At 38.5% G+C, this 25,338-nt stretch overlaps 2 protein-coding genes across 4 annotated transcripts; one reads left to right on the top strand and one right to left on the bottom strand.

Moving 5' to 3' along the window:
- Window positions 1–7,937: 7,937 nt before the first annotated feature.
- On the bottom strand, window positions 7,938–15,201 carry RAD1 (RAD1 checkpoint DNA exonuclease). Of its 3 annotated transcripts, none has more exons than XM_078365613.1 (6): window positions 15,041–15,201; window positions 14,295–14,562; window positions 12,797–12,905; window positions 11,193–11,451; window positions 8,928–9,026; window positions 7,938–8,326 (listed from the first exon to the last, which is right to left on the bottom strand). In XM_078365613.1, the coding sequence occupies exons 2-6, from the start codon at window positions 14,490–14,492 to the stop codon at window positions 8,137–8,139; spliced, it is 855 nt and encodes a 284-aa protein (XP_078221739.1). In that variant the 5' UTR covers window positions 14,493–14,562; window positions 15,041–15,201; the 3' UTR covers window positions 7,938–8,136. The 3 variants fall into 3 exon arrangements, with proteins under 3 accessions (XP_078221739.1, XP_078221740.1, XP_078221741.1); XM_078365614.1 differs by lacking the exon at window positions 15,041–15,201 and adding an exon at window positions 14,696–14,906; XM_078365615.1 differs by lacking the exon at window positions 15,041–15,201 and adding an exon at window positions 14,800–14,906.
- A 143-nt stretch (window positions 15,202–15,344) lies between these two features.
- Window positions 15,345–25,046, top strand: BRIX1 (biogenesis of ribosomes BRX1). Its single transcript, XM_002745071.7, has 10 exons — window positions 15,345–15,527; window positions 18,229–18,340; window positions 19,960–20,003; window positions 21,988–22,058; window positions 22,224–22,273; window positions 22,380–22,453; window positions 22,611–22,661; window positions 22,793–22,894; window positions 24,239–24,367; window positions 24,608–25,046. The coding sequence occupies exons 1-10, from the start codon at window positions 15,369–15,371 to the stop codon at window positions 24,875–24,877; spliced, it is 1,062 nt and encodes a 353-aa protein (XP_002745117.1). The 5' UTR covers window positions 15,345–15,368; the 3' UTR covers window positions 24,878–25,046.
- The last annotated feature ends 292 nt before the right edge of the window (window positions 25,047–25,338 follow it).

Here is a 25,338-nt window from a genome sequence, read left to right as displayed (position 1 = left end):
GGGTAACACGAGTGAAACTCCGTCTCAAAAAAAAAAAAAAAAAAAAAAAAAAAAAAGAAAGAAAAAGAAAAATACTTAAGAATCTCGAGAGAGTACTTCTTTCTGCCACATGAAATTTACTGGAGAGTCTAACTGCTCACGCAGAGATGATTAGCATCACATAGCATTTTGAGAGGATATTCACAAAACCTGAGCATACTGCAGCAGCAGGAGGAGGCAGCTACAAAAGGACTGTAGTACAGTATGTGCTCCAGTCGGTTTTATGCAGCTATGATTTAACCCTGCATCTTTATGTTTATTTACATTTCTCTGGACTGTGAATGGCACCATGTACTGTATATGTGTGTAAATTTTATGAATATTTCATTTTATAATAGATTTGTGCACATTTTGTAGTAGCAAATAATAAAATAGACTAGTATATATATTTCGTGCATTCATGACATACCTTTAAAATTTTTAAAAAAATATTTCTAGGCTACGCAGTTTGTGTTTTTTCAAATTGTAACTAAACACCAAAAAAAAAAAAAAAAAACTTCTAATGTGTTTATTGAAAAAAAATCCTTGTATAAGTAGATTTACACAGTTCAAATCCGTGTTAAAGGTCAACTGTATTTGGAAGTGTTTTTATTCACAGCCTGTTTGAGGTCATCAAAACTGCCTTGTGAGGAATAGTTTGATTCTTCTGAAACACTTGCCCTGATCTGATTTACTGAATTCATCGTTACATGTTAAAAGTCAGAAAGTCAGAAAGGACCTTCTTATTTCACAAAGAAACGAGTGTCAAGAGAGAGTAAGTGATTTGTTCAAGGTCAGCTTGTAACTATAAAGCAGACTTCCTGGATCACAGGTAATTACTCTTTCCATCCAACTCCTCTGCCTCCACCAAACTGGATTACAAAGGCTTGTTTTAGGAAAAACAATACTCACTGAGAGGAAAAGAATACTCACTGGGGTTGTGAGTATGACGAAAATTGTTAGCCTCTGAATAAGTGTATGTCTAGGAAAATAACTGGCAATCTTGTATGCCTTTCTTGAGAATTCAGGGACAGAGAAATCTCATTCGGGTTTGTGCTATAAATAACTGATTTTTCCGTCTGCATTTTTTCCCAGTTGTCTAACTTGATTTAATACAGCTCAAATGGCTAGGTGTGGCGGTTCACACCTATAATCTCAGCACTTTGGGAGGCCGATGCAGGTGGATCACCTGAGGTCAGGAGTTCCAAGACCAGCCTGGCCAACATGGTGAGACCCTAGCTGGGTGTGGTGTCGGGCACCCGTAATACCAGCTACTTGGGAGGCTGAGGCAGGAGAATCGCTTGAACCTGGGATGTGGAGATTGCAGTGAGCCAAGATTGTGCCATTGCACTCCAGACTAGGTGACAAAAGCAAAAGCCCATCTACAAAATAAATAAACAAACAAACAAACAAATAAATAAATAATAATACAGCTCAAAGACTCCACGTCTTTGGGGATCCAAGTGTATCACTACCAACATCTATATCAACATACTCAAGTGCTTACAGAACCACATTTTGGTTCTTCATTCAGGAAGTTATTTCAGTCATTTGTTCAGCATGTAAAATCTGAGAGTCAGCCAGTACTCAAGGTATAGTGAGTTGTGTTCTGCTGTGGCAGAAGCACACATATACCAATTAAGCCAAAGACTTGTCCACTGATTGGTAGGCCCTCTGTTGGCAGCTGCCAACCAACTCCCAGAATGCTTTAGGGTTGGCACTCAGGATCAAGGTCCCACATTGCAGCCCGGACTGAAGGCAGCTATGTATTCCATTGCCCTTCTCTGCTGTGCTTATCAACTTGGCCTGTCATTGTTCATTTTAGCCCTGTCCAGAGATGGGGCTGCTGTTCTTCCCCTGAATATTCTGAATTGATTACAGTAGCTACAGAAGAGTTGTTTCCATTTTCACACACGTAGTTGAAAATGGCTTTTCAACAATGACTGACTTAAAAAATATATACCAGAAAGAAATGGCCATTTAGACTCCATTTTGGGTGGCACCAAAATTTACAAAATGTTACTGCTTTGCAATCCTAAGATCTCCAAACTGACAAACCTATATCAATAAACAGTAGCATAACATTGTGAAATAAAATTTTATGGTGTACCTGTTCCTGCATTTGAAATTTGTTTTCAATATTTAAAGTTTTTATTGTCAGTGTAAAGTTGGTATTGTCTGAGATTTTGATGTTAAAATGTTTTATAAAATGGTGGTGATACTGAATGTATAATTTTAATATCCTTATACCTGGTAAAATAAGTTGGTACCTATGTTGGTCCCCAGAAGCTTTTTTTAGATCAGTTTTAGGTTCATACAAAATTAAGAGAAAGCTACAGAGATTTCCCATTTATCGCCTGCTCCCACACATGCCTAGCTTCTCCCTTATCAACATCTCCCACCAGAGTGGCACATTTGTGACAGCTGATAAACCCACACTGAGACACCATTATTACCCAAGTCCGTAGTTTACATGAGGGTTCACTCTTGATGGTATACATTCTGTGGGTTTCGACAAATTATAATGACATGTATCCACCATTATAGTACCATACCTATTACTTTAACTCCCTTAAAAATCCTCTGTGCCTTGCCCCCAAATTTTTCTATTTTGGTGAAATCCCAGTCTTAAGAAGTCACATTAGGAATAAAAAGCTGCATTCTCACTGCAAAATTATAGAAACTACTTTCTAAATTCAATCAATCTGGATACCCCAATCCAATGAAACACCTGACATTTCTAACAGATCTAACATACACAGCTCTTACAATTCTTCTCAATTAGCTAACAAGCGCTGACATTTTTGAGGTGGATGAGGATTAGCTATTTTCCAGCAATCTGTACCAAGTTAGGAAAAAAAAAAGTTCAAGCCCAGATCAAGCTGTCTCATATATGGATTTCAGTAAACATTTATTATTATTATTTATTTTTTGTTGAGACATGGTCTTGCTCTCCTGCCAGGCTGGAGTGCAGTGGCATGATCATAGCTCACTGCAGCCTTGAACTCCTGGGCTCAAGCGATCCTCCTCCCTTAGCCTCTGGAGTAGCTGGGACTGCATGCATACTCCACCACACCTGGCTAATTAAAAAAAAAAATTTTTTTTTAAAGAGATGGGATCTTGCTATGTTGGCCAGATTGGTCTCAAACTCCTGGGCTAAAATGGTCCTCCTGCCTCAGCCTCCCAAAGTGCTGCGACTACAGGTGGGAGCCACCATGCCTAGCTCAATAAACATTTTTTAGCAAGCACACAAAATAGTTTATGTATCCTGTTCTATATGTTCAATGAAGCCCTACTTGCTGATTTGGTAGATTCACCCACGACTGCATTAAAGGTCCACTTAAGGCAGGTTTGACAATTTTCAGAAATAGTACTGTTCTAACCTAGTCAGCAACAGCACCAGAAATTCTTGGACAAAATGGCAGGAAGCAAGACCATTTTGGGATCAAGCGTCAGGTACTATGCCTAAGGGAACGGGCCATGGGCTTTACTAGGTTGTTTCTTCCTTTTCATTTAAGTATGAGGAATTACTCTGAAATAATTTAATAAGTTCATATATCCTGAATACCTCTAGTTTTGCCAGTGAGAGCCACTTGGTATCCATTGTAATGATCAGCAAGCTACGAATTTTCAAAAATATACTTCACACATTGACTCTGCTGATTATCAAAATCTCTGGACGTAACTGAGATACAGATAGAAAAAGCACTTGAAACTGCTGCCTTTGGTCCTTCTGATTAGAACACTAGCTGTCCACTCCTGAGAAGGAAATCCTTGTTAGAGCTAAGGATTGCTCCTGGGGTGCTTGTAACCTGACACTAGTAAGAAAGCAGCACCACCTGTTCCAAAGAGAATGAAAGAAATTACAAACATAATTGGGAAAAGAAAAAATACTACACACCCTAATTTCTCAGGACCCGATAGATTTTTTTTCAGGTGGGGATAATGGTCAAGCAGTGTGAAGACCGGGAAGGAGAGAAGGAAGTCTCTCTGTTCTGAAAAATTCCCTACCCCAAACTGTTCAAAGTGCCACATTCTGCCCTTTTAGCAATTTTAACTGATTTTTGACAACACCACAGAAACCCTGTGGCTTCCTATTAAAATGAGTAGGTTACAAGCCTTTTTTTGAGACGGAGTTTTGCTTTTGTTACCCAGGCTGGAGTGCAGTGGTGCCATCTTGGCTCACCACAACCTCCGCCTTCTGGGTTCAAGTGATTCTTCTGCCTCAGCCTCTTGAGCAACTGGGATTACAGGCAGGTGCCACCATGCCCGGCTAATTTTGTATTTTTGGTAGAGACGCAGTTTCTCTGTGTTGGTCAGGCTGGTCTCAAACTCCCGACTTCAGGTGATCCGTCTGCCTCGGCCTTCCAAAGTGCTGAGATTACAGGTGTGAGCCACTGTGCCCGGCCATAGGCCTTATTTTTATTAGAAAAGTGGAATTTAACAAATATTTTATTTTTATTATTTTGAAGCATTTTATCAATTCTAGGTGGAAGCACATCATCAAATGGAAAATAAACAAAAAATGAAAAATAAAAGGTTACTTATCCATTTATAGTAAGCACAATTTTGCTAGAAAGAGACAGAAACTTCAAAAAGACAAAACTAAAAGTCTTAAATGTAAGATTGCATTCTATGTTACACGTGAATTTAGTGGTACCAAAGTGTCATCTGCTCTGCCTGAGGGAGCACTCCCCCTAGTGGTTTTCCATAGGAAATAAATTCAAACTTATTAAAGTAAAAATTCCTGGGTCAACTAGAACACACATAAGGAGGAAATTCTTTATAAAATAAATACCTTGATGTTAGGATGATTTAGAACCAATTCATTAGTTTCCGAATTCTAAATAGCTGAAGACATGCAGCTAAAATAATAGTTTTATTTTATTTTTTGAGACAAAGTCTTGCTCTATTGCCCAGGCTGGAGTGCAGTGGTATGATCTTGGCTTACTGCAACCTCTGCCTCCCAGGTTCAAGTGATTCTCCTGCCTCAGCCTCCTGAGTAGATGGGATTACAGGTGTATGACACCACACCTGGATTTTTTTTTTTTTTATTGTATTTTTAGTAGAGACAGGGCTTCACTGTGCTAGCCAGGATGGTCTGGATCTCCTGACCTCGTGATCTGCCTGCCTTAGCCTCCCAAAGTGCTGAGATTACAGGCGTGAGCCACTGCACCTGGCCTGTCTCTACTTTTAAAGTAAATAAACCAAAATAAAATTTAAGAAAAATACACAAAACCAAAAGCATCTTTTGTGTCTATTTAAAACACCATGCAAATCTTTTTTTTTTTTTTTGACACAGAGTCTTGCTCTGTCACCCAGGCTGGAGCTCATGATCCTCCCACCTCTCAGTCTCCTGAGTAGCTGGAACTACAGGCATATGCCACCACACCCAGCTAACTTTGTATTTTTTTTGTACAGATGGGTTTTGCCATGTTGCCCAGGCTGGTTTCTGAGCTCCTGGGCTGAGATCCACCCGCTTCGGTCTCCCAAAGTGCTGGGATTACAGACTCCCACCATCATACCCAGCGAATTTTTGTATTTTTAGTAGAGGCAGGGTTTCACCATGTTGGCCAGGCTGATCTCAAACTCCTGACTGCAGATGATCCACCTATCTCGGCCTCCCAAAGTGCTGGGATTACAGGTGTGAGCCACCACATCCAGCCTAAAATAAGTTTTAAATGTGCAAAAATATCCATCCTTATTAAGTTGATTTATACTTGTTTTAAATTCTTTTTAGATTCAGCTTTTAAAAAATACATTAGTCTGGGTGGATTTCTTGAGCTCAGGAGTTCAAGAATAGCCTAGGCAACATAATGAAACACCGTCTCTACAAAAAACACAAAAATTAGCAGGGCATGGTGGTGTGCACCTGTAGTCTCAGCTATTTGGGAAGCTGAGATAAGAGGATTGCTTGAGCCCAGGAGATTGAGGCTGCAGTGAACTGTGATCCTACAACTGGACTCCAGCCTGGGCAACAGAGCAAGACCTTCTCTCCAAAAATAAAGTTAAAAATAAACCTTAAATCAAAATAAATAGAGCTAAATCAGAATTAAATAGTGACTAATAAGATGCTAAACGAAAATCTGAAATTGGAGATTCTTTCATCTAACAAAGTTACTAAATGCCAATTATATTAGACACTGTTCTTTGTTCACACTAATGAACAAAAGACAAAAAAAACTATGCTATTTCATTCACATTTAATGGTCCTTAGAATGTTGACTGATTAAATATTTTCATGTATGTTTTAGGTTTGTTTTGTTCTTGGTGTTCATCTAAACAAAAAATATTTTGACATTTAGTAAATTCATCTGTTTCCTACTTGAACACATACACTTTATGAAATTCCAACTTCTTTTGTAGTTGCTAGGCATGCTGAGATTGAGAGACTAGCTAGTTATCAGGTTCTGACCCTGGCTACCTCCCAGAACTGTCCATGTGCCTGGGATCAGTGCCTGCCATTGCACTGGAGCGGCCTCCTTGCAGCACACTCTGCGCAATACTCTCCAAACCAATTTTCTCTAACGCTATGTGACCTATTTTAAGGTAGGCATTCCAGTATATCCTCAAATTTTGGTGAATATCATTGAACAGTTCTCAACAATGAATAGTTGGCACACTTTTATTTGGGGGAAGGCGGTGGTCACAACCATCAATGGGTAAGGGTCAGAAAGGCTAAGTGAATCGTGCAATGGGATGACAGTTTTTTATCCTAAAGAACTGTCCCACCCAAAAGGCTAATAGTGCCTGTCTGTGGAGAGACACTGAGCTGTTTGTTGTTACAAAGACAGAAGCTTCACTTTACTCATGTAATTTTTTCTACTAGAAAATAAGTCAGATTATCACCGGGCGCGGTGGCTCACGCCTGTAATCCCAGCACTTTGGGAGGCCGAGGCGGGTGGATCACGAGGTCAAGAGATCGAGACTATCCTGGTCAACATAGTGAAACCCCGTCTCTACTAAAAATATAAAAAATTAGCTGGGTATGGTGGCGCGTGCCTGTAATCCCAGCTACTCAGGAGGCTGAGGCAGGAGAATTGCCTGAACCCAGGAGGCGGAGGTTGCGGTGAGCCAAGATCGCGCCATTGTACTCCAGCCTGGGTAACAAGAGCGAAACTCTGTCTCAAAAAAAAAAAAGAAAATAAGTCAGATAATTTTAGTGTTGTATTTTATTAAATATAAAAATATTTATATGCCCACAAAAATTATTTTAGTGACAACTACCAGGAAAGTACAAAATCCCCTATAACTGTTTTTTTACACCTCAATTTGTCAAGAAACTCAGAGGCAAATGCAAAGCATCTAATAAGTACTTACTGCAGTTACTTACTGCAGTGAACAGTTTTGAGAAGAAGAAGAAAACCTGTAACTCTGAAAATTGTTTTATATCCCATTCACAGATCTCTTCAAAAGTATACTATAAAAATGAATCACAAAGAATTTTTCAGACTTCTTTGGTGATGCTTCAACTTCAGAACATTTGCAAGGAAATGACATGTAAAAACAATCACCTCAATACAATTAAACTTCTTTTTTTTTTTAAAGTTTCCTTTAAAACAGTGGTTCCCAAAATTTAGCATTTATCAGAATCTCCTGAGGGAAGCCAGTTAAAATACAGAATGCTGGCTTCCTCCCCAGAGTTTGCTACAAGTTTGCAGGCAGTTCTGATGTTGGAGCGGGCACAACACTTTTGAGAACCACTGCTTTAAGATCTAGTCTCTAGAAGTCAAACTAAGAGGCAACGCCCATATGTCTTTCCTTATTCTAACGGTAAATAAATAAAAAGAATATTTTAAGTAGCTGCATCAAACTTTCAGTCTTTAGATTCCTGGAAAGTTCTAATGAAATAAAACGTTATTTCTCATGGCTCACAATTATTCTCATGAGTCCAGAAAGAACTACAGGACAGTCCTGAATAATCTACGACTATATAAAAACATTTATTTACACGCCCTCTACAAACTGTATTTACAAAACACATAGTAACGATTGGGGTACACAACCTTGCTCCTTTCTTCCCCATGCTTATTCTCTACAGAAAATCCAATATGAAATTATAGAGTATTGTACTCAGAATAAGAACTTCATTTATGTACACATAAATATCATGAATTGTCATATTGAAGATTCAGATTCAGGAACTTCTTCATCAGGGCAGCAGTAATATTCTACAAAACATATTTGTCCGTCTTCATTTCTAATCATATACTGCAATGAAAGGAAGCCTCTGTTATCTGTCCGAATAGATACTTTACAAGATAGGACTAATGCCTTTGTAGAGGGTTTCAGTAAGGAAATCTTGTATCTGTAGAAGAATAAATAAAAAGCTGTTATATCAACACAGTTAACATTGCTCAGAGTTCCAAGTAAAGGACAAAAAGCAGCAAATCTAAGAATAAAATCAAGTACTTATGCAATTTGCTAATATTTTCTTTTTTTAAAATTCATCCACTGTTAGCATCCTACATCCCCTAGTAAGTCCAGCACTCTACTGTTCATGTTTATAAAATGCTGTGTATTTTTATTAACAGACAAAGTGGGGGTTTTTTCTTTTTTGAAATGGAGTCTCACTCTGTTGCCCATACGATCTCAGCTCATTGCAACCCCTACCTCCTGGGTTCAAGCAAGTCTCCTGTCTCAGCCTCCCGAGTAGGTGGGACTACAGGTGTATGCCACCATGCCCAGCTAATTTCTGTATTTTTAGTAGAGACAGGGTTTCACCATATTATTGGTCAGGTTGGTCTTGAACTCCTGACCTCAGGTGATCCGTCCCCCCTTGGCCTCCCAAAGTGCTAGGATTAAAGGTGTGAGCCACTGTGCCCAGCTGAAAGTGTTTTTATTTAACAGAAATCTGGTATTTAGCCTTATCTTTATCACCAATGGCAACCTCTATATTAAGGACTGACCTGTTGACTTGGGTCTGATTACAATGAAATGCTTCCATCAAATCAGAATCTTTGGGATAGTCAAGGTGGGAACTTCCTGCATTTCCAAAAGTAGATAACCTATAGAAAATGATTACTTCATTTATTCATTGGTCCAGAAATAAACCACATTAAGATCCAAATAAACTAAACACTTCCTTAAGAAATCCATACTAGTGGGTGAAACAGACATGTACACAAATAGTTACAATACAGGATAACAAGTACCATAATAAAGCTCCCACAGGATGCTGTGGGAGTTCAGGGCAACTAGCAACTAATCAACAGCTTTGAAGAAAATTAATTGTAAAAGGAAAAGGGCAGGGCACAGCTTTAATTTCATTACCCTAATCCTATTCTGGAAGTAGATTTTCCTCATCCTTAAGTCAGAAATATATAACAGGAGAGAGAATAGAGGACTGATGGAAGACCTTGATCTAAGTTAACTGCAAACCTCAGGTTCTGTTCCCAATCCTATACCAAGCAATTACAGCTTTTCTGTATCTTAGATTGCTCCTAAGGTTATTTCATGGTTTTCCTCACTAGGTAATAGCAGACGTTATGTGTAAACAACTTATAAATGTTAATGTGCTGATTTCATCTGCTAGACTGGAGTATTTCCTGCAGTTGCTAAGTGTTGCATGAGCATAATGATATGACCCAGGTGTTGGTTTTCCCTAAGCTCCATTTCTACCGTCCATCTTCCAGGTGCTGTTTTTCCCCGGGTTCATCTTTTCTTTCTAATATAATCGCTCTCTCTGACCCGCCTCATCTATGCCCAGCCATTATGATGGTTCCCAAATCTAAATTCCCAGTCTAGATGGATCTCCTGAGCACCATAACCACATATCCAGCTATTCCCTAGTGTCACAGGTACTTAAAATTTAACATATCCAGAAAAAACATTTCAACTCCAACCTCCCTACCACCAAATTGTTTCCTAACTTGGAGATGAAAGATACCATGATCCACCTAGTTACCCAGGCTGAGAGATCACTGAGAAGGAGATCCTCTGAAATATTGTTTAAGTACCTGAATTTTTCACTTCATTCCACAGCTAAAGTAGGGTTTCCAATTTCCATTTTGGTTAATACTTTGTCAGACCGTGATCCAAATTTTTAACTGCCCAAAGTCATGAGAAGGACCTGTAATTCTTTTTCTTTTTTTTTTTGAGAGTCTTGCTCTGTCACTTAGGCTGGAGTGCAGTGGTGCAATTTTGGCTCACTGCAACCTTCGTCTCCTGGGTTCAAGTGATTCTCCCCACTTCAGCCTCCTGAGTAGCTGGAATTACAGGCACCTGCCACCACACTCAGCTAATTAGACAGGGTCTCACCATGTTGGCCAGGCTGGTCTTGAACTCCTGACCTCAAGTGATCCACCCACCTCGGCCTCCCAAAGTGCTGGGATTACAGGTGTGACCCACTGCACCCAGCTGGGTCTGTAATTTTTCTAAAGCAGTTACAAAAAGAATACCTTATACCTTTTATTCCATATGTATTTAGTGCCTTTATTTAATATTCTGAAATTTTTCAAAAGAGAATATTTAGATCCTCTTGCTAGAATTTCTAAACTGAGACTAATCCTGGAAAGAGACTTGTGTGAAAGAATAAGGAGCAGCTTTTTTGACATTGTCTTCCTGCTGAAAACTGCCCTCTCTTTGGAAGTGAGCATCGAGCTATCCTCCCTAAATCTTTATTCAGTGTTTCCCAGGGATCTCTGTGTGCTATCTTCGTACTTAATGGTTTGCTGTTTCACATATCTTGGCTTCACCTTAATTTTAAGTTGTTATTCCTACAATGGTCAATAAGATGAATAAGCACATGGTAGGTGATCAACAGATACCTTAGTGAATGAATGAACCACATGTAGAAAACATGTTCTGCATCCTGAACTAACTTGAAAAAGATACCATATAATACAAATACCCTTTCCAAACACTTAAACCCAATTTTCCTCATGATGTAACCTGATACATGACAGTAAGTAGTATGAAAACATTACTAGTTTAGAAATTAGGGGACCGGGCTTCTCATCTACATGCCAACACCATCTAAATATGAAATAGTGAGTTAATCTTTCTGGGTCTTAAGTTTCTTGATCCATAAAATTATGAGTAAGAGTACAAGCTATTTAAAGTTGTGAAAGCTCTAAAAATGTGGATAATAAAAATTCTGCATCCTAAGCAAATGTCTAGAGGGAAGACAGAGTACAGACCACATGAACTATAACTCCACCGCTCTCAAGTACCTGAAATAAGGCTTGTCAGGAGACATCGTAATCTGTAAGACTTCACTCGTCATATCCAATTCAGAAAATGCTTCACGGAGTCCCTCTGACTGCAGAATAATTTTATTAATAACATTGGTGCTGCAGAAGTCAAAGTCCAGGGTCTCCTCAGGTTCCTGCGTATTGATTTTGCAGACTGTTACCACCCCTCCTTCTTCTAGGAACAGCATCAAAGGGTAACCATCACCTTGGTAACACATCCGAAGAGCAGTTAAAGTCCCTGCAATGGAAAGAAATCATACTTGGCCTTAGCTTTATAGCTCTGGGTTCAGCTTCTCCTCAAAATGATATAAAATTTCTCAAGAATAATTCATTCCACCAAATTTCTCGCATATACGTATCTCCTCATAAAAAGGGATTATATCTTCCCTGATGACAGTTGTATGTAGACAATTCCAAACATACAAGAAAATTGGGAACCAGAACAAAATGTAACGTAACTCTCTGGTATCATTTTCAGGTTGTCATAAATACCTCAGAAATAGCTTGATTTTATATACATAAATTTCAGGATAGAGAATCTACATGGATCAACACAGCAAGTAACCAAATTGCCGCAGAACACAGTATGCTATTTCTTGAAGGTTCAATGTGTGTAACAGTGGACTGCTATGTGTACTGTAATGTCAGTGTATTCACTCTTATAAGGATCCTTCCAACTTTTCCAACTCAGATATTCTTTATATTTTTTCAAATTTCAAAATTAAATTGAGACAAAAAGAGGGTTGTTAATAGTGGTGTAAATTCTAACACTGCAAACCATTAGGGGAAGGAGGAATGTGATAGGATATTCAAATTCCTCCTTACTGCATGGAGAGCCACAGTGAGGAATGGAAGATGACAGATTCTTTCATGAAAAACCAGCTGGAGAACACGGTATTAGAAAATGTATAGTTAGTTAATAACAGTGGAATTGTCAGTAGAAAATTAAAATACATTTTTCTGGAGAACTATATTGGAGAACTATATTGAATTTTTCCTAATCTCCAGGTTGCTTTCCTATGAAATAAAATCATTCTTCTGGGGATTCCTGACAGTTTTAGACCCACAGCAACTAAATTTCACCATTCTTAAAAATAATTCCCTTAAGAAAAAATATGTTTAAAAAAATCATTTGGCAAAATAGACATAACTTATAAAATATGGCTTGAAAGAAACAAATTTTGAACACAGTACAAACTAGGAGTCAGTAGAACCGGCTTCTGTTTTTCCCTGCCACTAACTAGCTGAGTAATTCTGGACAAGTTAGGGAAAAGAAGCAATTACGTTTCACAATGTTAAAGATATTTAAGACATGCCCAAAGCATTCTTTTGGCCAGTTCAGATTTAAATTCCCTCAAAGCCTTGTAAATTAAAAAAAGACAAATGTTAATACTTTTACAAAGGAAAGAACTATAAACACACTTGCAATTAACATTGGGAAAAGTTAGAACCCATGACTGTGGCCAATGAAAAATGAATTGGCAATAACTTTCTGAACAAATGTTTATATTCCAAATAAATTCCTGAATTTTTCTGTCCATTGTATATAACACTTTTATGTCCTTCTACTGATAATAGTTTACCTGGCATAGGACTTGATCCAAAAATAGATAAACAGTCTAAAAGGACAGTTAAATTAATTCGAAACGTAACAGATTCTTCCTGAACTTTAAACTCCTGAAATATTCCAGCCTATGAAAAAAGTAAAAATGAAAATGGTTACACAAAAGAATGAAAACTAATACATAAGGTCCTAGATTTCACTTTATATGTTTAAAAAATACAATACTGTGCTAATCCCACGAGAATAATTTCTCATTAGCAATCAAAACATCCTAGAGACATCCTTGTGAAGCATCCTTATCTCCATTCCTGGATCTAAAACTATCCCTCTGTGACTACCCCTTGTCTCATTTTTGTGCCTATCACTACTGCTTAGGTCACTTGGAAAATACACAAACGACTTGGTAACGCATGAACAATATTAGTTTCAACTTTTTTTTTTTTGAGACAGAGTTTTGCTCGTTACCCAGGCTGGAGTGCAATGGCGCCATCTCGCCTCACCACAACCTCCGCCTCCTGGGTTCAGGCAATTCTCCTGCCTCAGCCTCCTGAGTAGCTGGGATTACAGGCACGCGCCACCGTGCCCAGCTAATTTTTTGTATTTTTAGTAGAGACGGGGTTTCACCATGTTGACCAGGATAGTCTCGATCTCTTGACCTTGTGATCCACCCGCCTCGGCCTCCCAAAGTGCTGGGATTACAGGCGTGAGCCACCGTGTCCGGCCTAGTTTCAACTTTTATTATTATTTTTTATTGATATGGGGGTCTCACTATGGTTGACCAGGCTGGAGCAATCTTCCCATCTCTGCCTCAGCCTTCTGAGCAGCTGGGAATACAGGTGTGAACCACTATACCATGTCCTGCATGAGGGCAAGAACCATGTCTTATTTACCTTTCTATCCCTGACGTCATGCTGTGCACTTAGGTGTTAAAAAACGCTTAGTTGAATTTGCAATCCTATCTTAACCATACAAATATTACTCTGGAAGAATAAAAATTCTACTACAACCAGTAAAGGAAAAAATACTCTTTAGTAATAGCAAGGTGGTAGTATCGCAGTGGTAAAGAGCATATATTCTGGAAACAAATGTTCAGGGTTCTTATCCCAATTCAGCCACTTAACAGCTGTGGGGCTGCTGGCAAATCACTTAAATTGTGCCTCGTTTCTACATATACAAAATGGAAATAATAACAGAACCTACCTTACAGGACTACTGTTAAGATTAAGTAAGTTAAATACTAAGAGGAGTGCCTAGCTAATAGTCTAGCTTTTTAGTCATTACTAACCATTATCTCTGTAAAACAAGATGGGAAAAAAAATTTGTTACCAGGAGAGAAAAAAAAACTCAAGTAAAGGCGTTTTGTTCTCTGACTTAAGACTATACAGCTATTTATTCATATACTATTTATTCAGGACTATTGACTATAAAGTCATTTATTGTCTACTAAAACCTTCAGATTTCATTAAACTGCATTTAGAATATCTATGGCACAGGCTTAAAGGCACATATTTCCATACCTGAATAAAAGCATTTGCCTGCACACACTTTGCATTTTCCACAGTTACTTTGATTCCATTTTTAGTTGCAAAACATGTGGCATGTTCTCGGAAATGAATAGCTTTCAAGATAGTGGAGAGATTCCTAACGTTGTCAAGGCTGGCCACGAGGCTGTACTGATCATCATCGTCTTGGATCTGTTGGGTCAGAAGGGGCATTGTCCGCTGCACATTCGGCCCCGAGGGATGCTTCTGGGGCCAACACCTGCTCCCGCGGATCGCGAAATACCTGAAGGGATTGGACAATAAAACTCCCATCAGTGCTGGCGAGGTCTGGCGAGCTCCACCTGCGCTGAGAAATGGAAGGGGATTGGGCAGCTGAACTTGGCTGACCAGGCCGAACCCCACCGATGCCACTTAACTGTCTTTGTAACTCTGGGAGAAAATTTTCTAAGCTACGGTTTCCTCATCTCCGTAAGGGGACAATAACGTGAAAAGTTGTGAAGAATGAAGACACGCAACTGACACGGTATCTCCGCTTGGGGCCAGCTTATCCCGGCCAAACAGGAGCTACGAATCCCTACGGAGTCGGTTTTGTGTCGCCCGCGCCGCAAGCCTCGCCTCCAACGCAACAGGCGATGGGGGGGGGGGGGGCGGGCTCGGAGTGCCCAGAAGATCCCCCAAGGGTCCCAGACAAGCCCATTCACCAGCTCGCCCGCTGGACAGCATCACTTACTACTCTCAGTCCTCGAGTGCTGACACCCTACCTTTGCAGTGGGGTCTGGACGCCCGAGAGCCCTTCCCGGCAAAGTCCCTGAGGAGTAGCAAGGCGGCTCCGAAAAACCGCGGAAGAAGGGAAGCGGGTCCCGACACTTTTCAGCTCGGCCCTCCACCTCGGCCACCGTCACCATGGAGCGGAACGAATCCTAGAGAGCCAAGCGTGCAGCGCCTCCAAGACCGGAAGCAGGCAGGCACCACCGAGCTGGAGGACGACCGCTGAACCGAGCGCTTAGAGCCGCCGAACCATAGAGATCGGAAAAGGGTGCGAGCGGCAACACCGGAAAGAAGGCCAAAGAGCGCAGGCGGCGAGACAAGATGGCGGCAACCAAGAGGAAACGGCGTGGAGGCTTGGCAGTTCAGGCGAAGAAACCGAAAAGAAACGAGAAAGATGCCGAACCGCCAGCTAAGCCTCGAGCTACTGCAGAGGAGGTGGAGGAAGAAGAGAGAAACCGGATCCCAGGCCCCGTTTGCAAGGTAGAAGGGTTACACCAACAGCCGCGGCTCTGTGCGCCTTTTCTTGGGGGTTCTGACTACAGCTCTACTAATTTTAGAATAGCTCGGGTGTTGACCGTAGGTCGGTTTTAGCAGTTCTCCCGGCCATACTGGACACGGAGTTTATAGCTAATTCTTGTGCACTTGGCCGCCCTCCTGGGGGCAGCGGGTTTTAGAACCTTTAGCCGGCCCACGGGGAAGCGACTGACAGGGTGCTCAGATCCAGCGTTGTCTTCCTAGTTGTTCAATTATTTTTGGAGGGTGGTGCTTTTCCTTGGTTATTTCTCGCTTTTGAGTATTTCTTCCAGTGATTAGTATTCCTATATACGGCCGAAGTCAGCTGCTGTCAGGCAGGGATCCTGAAGCTTGTTAGGTGAGCCTTTAAAAAGTTGTTGGCCTTGGGACTGTGAGTTGTTAACTAGGTCTTTAACTCAAGGGATAATGAAAGATAGTCCAGATACTTTGAGCTTTACCTGTATTGAACAGACATTGAATGTGCCACGCATTGTTCCAAGTTAAGCTTCCTTTGGCAAAGATTGCAAAGGTGACTAGAATGTGACCTCTTCCTCCTGAAATGTTGGAGTTCAGGAGGAAACTTAAGTCAGAGAAGTTGGTGGTTTTTATTCGAAAGAAGTGCACGCAAGTTGTTTCAGTTAACTTTCATTCAACTAAGAACTATTCTTAAGCTACACAGTATACTGTGGAGACAAGGATTATCTTTGACATTAATTTCTCTGTCCTCTGCACTTAGCATAGTACACTCTAGTACGGAGTAGGTGATAAGTAAATGACTCCATGTGGTGTGATGGTGAGTGAGCTCTGAGGAATGATAAGTGTGGGGGCCGGGCGCGGTGGCTCACGCCTGTAATCCCAGCACTTTGGGAGGCCGAGGCGGGTGGATCACGAGGTCAAGTGATCGAGACCATCCTGGTCAACATGGTGAAACCCCGTCTCTACTAAAAATACAAAAAAATTAGCTGGGCACGGTGGCGCGTGCCTGTAATCCCAGCTACTCAGGAGGCTGAGGCAGGAGAATTGCCTGAACCCAGGAGGCGGAGGTTGTGGTGAGGCGAGATGGCGCCATTGCACTCCAGCCTGGGTAACGAGCGAAACTCCATCTCAAAAAAAAAAAAGAAAGTAAGTGTAAATTCTAGGATCGTTATTAACAGCAACATTCTGTGCTCTTTTCTGACCTGCAGATTAGGTGGGAGTGGGAGTGGGAGGGTGGGGGGAGGGAATACTTACTTTTTATGAAAAATAAGCTGGACTTGTACACTTTCAATAAATGTTAGTGCTCTCTTCGCTCAAGGCGTTAGTTTCTATAATCTGAGCCATACTTTAATACATTCTGTGGAAATGCAGGAGATTGAGATTACTTTTACCCTAGTATAATAAGATAAAGAATCTGGAAGGATTTAGATTTAACCTTTAAGCTGCATATCAGAGGAACCGGAGAATTTTGGCATTCAAAAACGAGAGGGAACACTCCAAGGGAGAGAAAAAAGAACTGATGAAAGACTTTGAGGTAGGGAAATGCTGAAAAATGTAAAAAATAGAACCAGATTGGATTGCATTAGGCTTGATTTGGGGCAGTAATGATGTAAAAATGAAAATTTATTTTCCAATTCAGTGTCAAAGCTATGTCATTCAGATTTTGTTTAGAAAACTCTGGGAAGTAAGGATGTGATTGAAGTATTTAAAAAGTAAGCTGTTGAAAAAGCTACTCAACCATATCTGTTGGAGAAGCTCATGTCTGGGATGGTTAGTCATTGAGGAGTTTTGTGGTTCATATAAGGCACTAAATAAGTGCAGTGTGAATAAGAAAGGATTAAGAATTGTTGAAAAGAGAAATTGATAGCATTTTATAGTGCTTATGATGAGATGGGAGAAACAGGGCAAATCGAAGATTCAAACCTTGAGGGACTGAAGTGACAGCATCCAAAAAAAAAAAAAAAAAAAAAGGAAAAGAAAGAAAATGAAATAGCAAGGAAATGCACCAGATTTAAGAGGTCTAAGAAAATGTTTAGTATTGTAGAGTTGAGTTTGAGGTGTTAATGAAATACTTGGATTATTAGGGCTAGAGAGAGTTCCCTTCTGTAGAGTGGACAAAAATTAAAGTTGTGGGAAGTTATTATGAGACCTGGCATAGAGAGCACAGAAAAGAGAGGGCTAAGCAAGAACTTTAAGGGTTAGGAAGAGGAATTGGAGAAATCGAAGATGAAAAAGAAGAAAGAAACCAAGGAGGGCATTTCTGGGTGGCAGATGTGGTCAGTGAATGTTGCTGAGAGATGGATTAAAGGAGTCAGCATGGTTTGACTTGCTACCTGGAAGCTCTTGAAAAACAAACAGGGCCAGGTGTGGTGGCTCTCACCTATAATTCCAGCACTTTGGAGGCCAAGCTGCTTGAGCCCAGGAGTTGGGAACCAGACTGGGCAACACAGGGAGACCCCCGTCTTTACAAAAAAATTAAATTAGCTGGGCATGATGTGACATACCTGTAATCTGCAGCTACTGCGGATGCTGAGGTAGGAGGATAACTTGAGCCCAGGAACGTGAAACTGCAGTGAGCTGTTAGCCTGCATCTCTGCATTTCAGCCTGGGCAACTGCATGAGACCCTCTCTCAAAAATAAGGTCAGTTCAGTATGAGATTTTAAAATCTTTTAACATTTTCTCTTTCTTTAGGGCAAATGGAAAAATAAGGAACGGATTCTCATCTTTTCTTCCAGAGGGATAAATTTCAGAACAAGACATTTAATGCAGGACTTGAGAAGGTTGATGCCTCATTCTAAAGCAGGTACCTTTATATCATATACTTTAGAAATTTCTATCTATAAACTCACCTATTTATATGTTGATACTTATTTTATATATTCTTCATTTGTTCAGTCTTTTCAGGAAAAAAACACAATACCTTTTATCCTTTCAAGTGCCACAATTTTTCCAGTTAACATTTTATTAGAAATTCTTTAGACTTCATTAGGTAGTTTCTTTACTTTTTCAAACAGATATCCTGATATTATTGAAATATTTCTTGAAGGTCCAGGAATGCCTTTATTGTAATGCTCCTAAAGGTCATGACATAGGTGGGATTGTTTGTCCTAAATGATTCAGGACTACAATGTGTTACTTTTTAAGCTTTTTTTTTTTTAAACTATTTTTATTGAGAAATGGACGTGGGATAGAATTTGAAGCATCTTTTAAGTCAGAGCCTATTTCTAAATGCCAAGTTATTTATTTATTTTTAAGCAATGGGTTATTTTATAGGCACAAACAGTATGGCCAGGCATGGTGACTCATTGCCTGTAATCCCAGCATTTTGGAGGCCGAGGTGGGTGGAACACTTAAGTTCAGGATTCCAGACCATCCTGGGCAACATGGTAAAACCCTGTATCTACAAAATAAAAAAATGAAAAAAGTAAAGTAGCCAGGTGTGGGGGCCACCCACATGCAGTCCCAGCTATACAGGAGTCTAAAGCTGGAGGATTACTGGAATCAGGAGGTCATGGCTGCCATGGGCCATGATTGTGCCACAACACTTCAGCATGGGCGATGAGCAAGACCCTGTCTTAAAAAAAAAAAATAAAAAGTTTATAACAGTGGAGTGGCAGCGCCATCATATGGCTGTTGTGCTTATGTTGAGAGGTGCTTTGGGTTTTTTGTTTTTTGTTTTTTAATTTTTAAAATCGGGGAGTATCTGTGCAGGTTTGTTACGAGGACAGTCTGTCTTCTTTGATACCTATGATTAAAAAGTGAAAGATATTTTCACTGAAACTGGTTTCCTTTAACATAGTCTTTGGTTTGTGAGAATTTTTCCATTTTTGAAAAGGTTTCCTAGAATACCTAAAGACTGAGAAACACTGCTTAAACTGTAATTTATAATTCTTGCAGACTATTTTTTACTTATTTTCTTTACAGTGACAAAGAATTAAGATTTTTTATTTTTAATTTTTATTTTATTTATTTATTTATTTTTGAGACGGAGTTTTGCTCTTGTTAACCCAGGCTGGAGTGCAGTGGCACGATCTCGGCTCATCGCAACCTCTGCCTCCTGGGTTCAGGCAATTCTCATGCCTCAGCTTCGCGAGTAGCTGGGATTACAGGCGTGCGCCACCATGCCCAGCTAATTTTTTTGTATTTTTAGTAGAGACAGGGTTTCACCATGTTGACCAGGATGGTCTCAATCTCTTGACCTCATGATCCACCTGCCTCGGGCTCCCAAAGTGCTGGGATTACAGGCGCCCGGCCAGAATTAAGATTTTTTAAGTGATTGTTTTCAGGTCTTGTTTTGAAAATTAATAATAAAAATCTCCTTTAAACTGAAGAGTGTAAAAACAATTTCTAGATAGCATATGTGGTTTGATTGAAGTAACTTTGAAATCACCTTTAATTTACTTGCTTTTTCTTTTTTTCTAGATACTAAAATGGATCGTAAGGATAAGCTATTTGTGATTAACGAGGTAATTTTGGAAAGTAATTGCAATAAAATATTTTAGAAACACTAACAATTGCTTATTTCAAAAATAAGTCATGCAGTGACTTTAAAAATTGTTTTGTAAAAGCTCTTCAGACACATTTTATTATCTCTTCAATAACTGGGTCTTTCAAATTTTTATATCTCACAGTTCTTCACACATTTCTGTTTGTCTTGTTTGAACAAGCATATTGAATTTCCTCAGGACAATGATTGTATCCCATTTCCTAATCCCGTAGTGTCTAGTATTATGCCAAATCCCAAGTAGATACTCAAAAAATTATCAGTTGACATATATAAAGTAAAATTAAAAGTCCATTAAACATATAAATATGAAAACCCACATGGGAAAACACATTTTGCTAGTATTAAAAGTGATTCATGTGGAATTGGCACTTAAGCCATTACAAACTAGGAATAGGTTACATTTTTGAAGTATTTTTTAACATACTACACTCATGTATTTTTTTTTAAGCTCTAGAAGCACAGCACATAAATTTACATTTTAAAGCAAAATGTTCAAAACTTAGAAGAATTAAGATAGTTTTTTCACTATTAGAAAGCCTTCTTTAGAGTACAAACTTTAGAATCTCTGCTGTAATCCCACACTATTCCATGTGCTGTAGAAACTGCTTAACAGAGCAATGTTCCTGTCCTTATGGAACTTACATTTAAATGGAGACAGGCCATAAACAAGGTTTATAATTTCAATTAAAGGTAGGAGAAATAAAGGAGGTTATAGGTTTTCGACAGCTCAGGCTAGACCAGAAAAACATTTTCTAAGGGATGATGTTTAACTTAATATAGAGAAAATGGCAACTACAAAGGCCCAGAAGTGGCACAAACTTCCCATTTTTGTGTTTATTTAAGACCAGTAAGAAACAAAAGCATTGGACCTAAGATTCTTTTTTAAGTTGTTAGGGTTTATTTGTTTGTTTTAAATATTTTGGAGACAAAGTGTCGCTCTCCTGCCCAGGCTGGTGTGAAGTGGTGTGATGTCAGCTCACTGCAACCTCTGCCTCCCAGGTTCAAGTAATTCTCCTGACTTAGGCTCCCTAGTAGATGGGACTACAGGCACATGCCACTATGCCCAGTTAATTTCTTGTATTTTTAGTAGAGACAGGGCTTTGCTCTATTGCCCAGGCTGGTCTCCAGCTCCTGAGCTTAGTTCATCTGCCTCAGCCTCCCTAAGTGCTGGGAGTACAGCCATGAGCCACTTCGTCCAGCCATAAGTTGTTAGGTTTAAAGTCTGAAATATGGAGTTTATGAGTATTATATTATTTAGAGTTTATGAATACTATAGCAGTAAAAGACTTCATTCCTGTAACGTTTCTGTATTTTTCTCAATTGTGACTTTGTAAACCTTCAGGACCTTGAAGTTTAATTTGAAATAGGTTTTATATAGACTTTTTACCCAATCTCTTAGTGATTTTATAGAAACAAATCACCAGAAATGGTAGTATAAATGAAGAACAGCTTAAGTTTTGTGATCTTAAAATCAAAAAGCTAAAAAGTTAAAAATCTAAATAATCATTAAAAATGATGTTTTTAGTTCTATAAGGATCTGGATTTTCATAAGATTGGCTAAGAAGATTGATTATGAAGGATTAGCATAAGAGGATTAATTGTGGTATGCCTTATCCCTAGGGCAACTATTTTCAGTCTTCATGGTTTGTACATGGGACTATGGGCAGAAGAGGTTCCCAGTAATCAGAAGTGAGACCATTTTAGATACTAGGCCCAAAAATGTGATAGATATTTCACCCAAGAGATGGGCAGAGCATCTAGTTCACCTTGGGCAGAATACCTCAGAGGAACTTTAAAGCTTCCTTCTATGAAGAAATAAATGCTTAGGCCTGTTAACCTAGTTAGATATTTTTGAGGGAATCTAGATGATATTAATCACGTCTAATTACTTTAGTTCTCATTTATATTATATACTTAATTTTCCTATACTTTGCTTCATTTAGGTTTGTGAAATGAAAAACTGTAATAAATGCATCTATTTTGAAGCTAAGAAAAAACAGGATCTCTATATGTGGTAAGAGAATGTATTAAGATTTTGGCTAAACTCATTTTAGTGGATAAAGAAAATTAAATATATGAATATTATAAGCATATTCTGGTATTTTTTTAATGGTGAATAGGTAGTAAGCATTGACTACATTCGCTAATTAGTTGAAAAAGCTTCCTCCATATCTTTCAGGCTTTCAAACTCACCTCATGGACCATCTGCTAAATTCCTTGTTCAAAATAGTAAGTTGACTCAAAACAATTTTTTGGATGAGAAAATTGAAAATGATCTTTTGGAATAGTTGTGCAAAAGTTATAACTATTTTTGTTTTTGTTGTAATTTTTTTAGTTCATACCCTTGCTGAACTAAAGATGACTGGAAACTGTTTGAAAGGTTCTCGGCCCCTTTTGTCTTTTGACCCGGTAAGTTTCTCACTCAGTGTATGAGGTCTAATTTTCTTATCCGGCATGATTGTATAGTTGTGTAATTCAGTTTAGTTAACATAGAAACAAATGAGCAAACAGTTTTAAACAAGGCACTCTGCCGTTGTCAAATAATATGTTTATTTTACTTTTATAGGCTTTTGATGAATTACCACATTATGCTTTGTTAAAAGAACTCTTAATTCAGGTAAGTATCTTTTCTAAAAAGTATCTTTAGTGGTATAAGTGAGCATCTTCTTTGAACTTTTTCTTAGCTATCCAAAATGTATGTGATATATTTTGGAATAAGAAACTAACATATACTTGTTTTTTAACTAGATCTTTAGTACACCACGGTATCATCCCAAAAGCCAACCATTCGTGGACCATGTGTTTACTTTCACGATTTTGGATAATAGGATATGGTTTCGGAACTTTCAGGTAAGCTTTACTTAATTTTTAATTATACTTTTTTAAATTGAGTTAATTTTTTTTTTTTTTTTTTTTTAAGAGACAGAGTATTGTTATGTTGCCTAGGTTGGTCTTGAACCTCCTGGCCTCAAGTGATCATCCCTCCTCTGCATCTAGAGTAGGTAGGATTACAGGTGTGAGCCACTGTGCCTGGTCAAGTTTTAATTAAACTTTTAGATAAGGATATATAGGGTTTACAAACACAAAAAATGCAAATAATCCTTTTATTTTAAATAGCTTTCTTTTCCCTACAGAGATTGCTGCAAGTAACTATGTATTGAGTCTTTTTTTTTTAATTCAATATTTGCAGTTGAACTGTCTTGTGTCTTAAGTGACCTCTTCCTCCTCCTATTCATGACTGTTAGTTGATATAGAGTATGGATTTCCTAACAACCATTATATATTTCACTTTATTGAAAGGGAATAGCTTGAAGATCCATGAGATTATTGGGTTCCTAATTTGTGCGAAGTGCTGTAAAGGATACAATAAAATAGAAGTTTCTCTCTAAAAGCTTAAAAATCACCTCAAGGGTTAAAACCTAGTAAAATGTAATTGCTGTAGAAGCCATTCAATGGGAACTGTTGCATGATGAGTCATACAGTGACTCATTCAGGAGAAGAGAAGAGGTGATTCTAGAAATCTTGAAGCAGGAGTTTGGCAGGATAAGTCTGTAGAAAGATGAAGAGGTGGAAGGGAACAGCAAGAACAAAATTTTAGACAGCATATGACATAACTGAGCTCTATTCTGCATCTTTTATATTGGATACCCGGCATGTGAGTTGAACACATCCTTTTAACCTCCGAGGGCAGACATGCCTGAACCAATAGATAACAAACATTTGTTGTTCAGAAGTTGCTTTTTAATTCCATAATCAGTAGCTATTAAATAAATTTGACTACATATAATTTTAATCTAACTTGAAAGAGATTTATGAATTTAGGGATTGATTTAAGTTTCAAGAGTTCTCTCATAATGTGCTTGAATACATTTTGTTAATAGTGGTTACTATTTTAAAATTTTATTTAACCACAGTTTTTTAACAATATATGCATTGTGAGAAGCAAGATGTGAACTAAAATCTAATTACTCAATTTTAAAAGAATACACACACAAAGATTTTTCCATATCAACTTCGTGTAAGTACTAATAGATTTCAGAAAATATTGATGATTTGGCATTTACCAGGTTTCACCCCACCTTGATTTTATGGATTATCAATTCTTTCAGGCACATTTATAATGAGGTTATAGCTAGTATACCTTTTAGGAATAATATATCCAAACCAAAATGAAATGTTTCCTTTTTATTAAAGATTATAGAAGAAGATGCTGCTCTTGTAGAAATAGGACCTCGTTTTGTCTTAAATCTCATAAAGATTTTCCAGGGAAGTTTTGGAGGACCAACTTTATATGAAAACCCTCACTACCAGTCACCAAACATGGTAAGCTGTTGTGTTCAGTAGTCTTCAATGTACCAGAGCCCTTTTGCCAAAATGATTCTGTGAAGTTATTACTGTTTTATTACCTGTGAAACTGAATTTGGTTTTTGCTGCCTAGAGACTTGCAAATTACTCCCCCTTTTTTATGATACTGGGTGAGGGATGTAAGGTTCATAACTGAAAGTCTTTGCCTTATATAAAATGTTTATTTTTATTCAAAAGTATCTAATCTTTTTTTCCTAGCATCGGCGTGTCATAAGATCCATCACAGCTGCAAAATACAAAGAGAAACAGCAAGTGAAAGATGTGCAGAAACTGAGAAAGAAAGAACTGAAGACTCTTCTTCCACACGATCCCACTGCAGATGTTTTTGTTACGCCAGCCGACGAGAAACCAATAGAAATACAGTGGGTAAAGCCAGAGCCAAAAGTTGATTTGAAAGCACGAAAGAAACGGATTTACAAAAGGCAAAGAAAAATGAAACAGAGGATGGACAGAAGGAAAACAAAATAAGTCAATGAAAACCTGATTTGTTTTCAGTTATTTTATGTTTATTTTGTATTCAATGTGTAAATACTTTTATTATCCAGTACTACTTATGTTTAATTAGTGTGGCATTTAAAAGAAAAAATCTTAAAATCAGTGATTTATCTTCTTCTAAATAAAATATCACCAGAATTCATCAGTTAATTTCTGATTTCTTTAAAAATTTAGCACAGTTAAGATGTGCCTATTATCTTGGGTTAGAATTTTTGGTTTAGCAGAGCTGAAATGCAGACATTAGGTTATATTCTTTGTAAAACAAAGCATTCGACACTGAGAGCATAGGTTGTAAAGCAGGAGTAGACTGGTAGAACGAAGAGCATCTCCCTGAAGTTTACTCTGAGTCACTAGTTAATGAAGCCATGGAAGAACCAACCTCTGATCTTTTCTCACTTCAAAAAAGTACATTAAAATGTTTGGGCTTTGAGAAT

Source organism: Callithrix jacchus, chromosome 2, assembly GCF_049354715.1.
Source record: "Callithrix jacchus isolate 240 chromosome 2, calJac240_pri, whole genome shotgun sequence".
Lineage (NCBI taxonomy): Eukaryota > Metazoa > Chordata > Mammalia > Primates > Cebidae > Callithrix > Callithrix jacchus.
The sequence above is the reverse complement of the archived record's forward strand: the minus strand, read 5'-3'. Positions and strand labels throughout refer to the sequence as shown.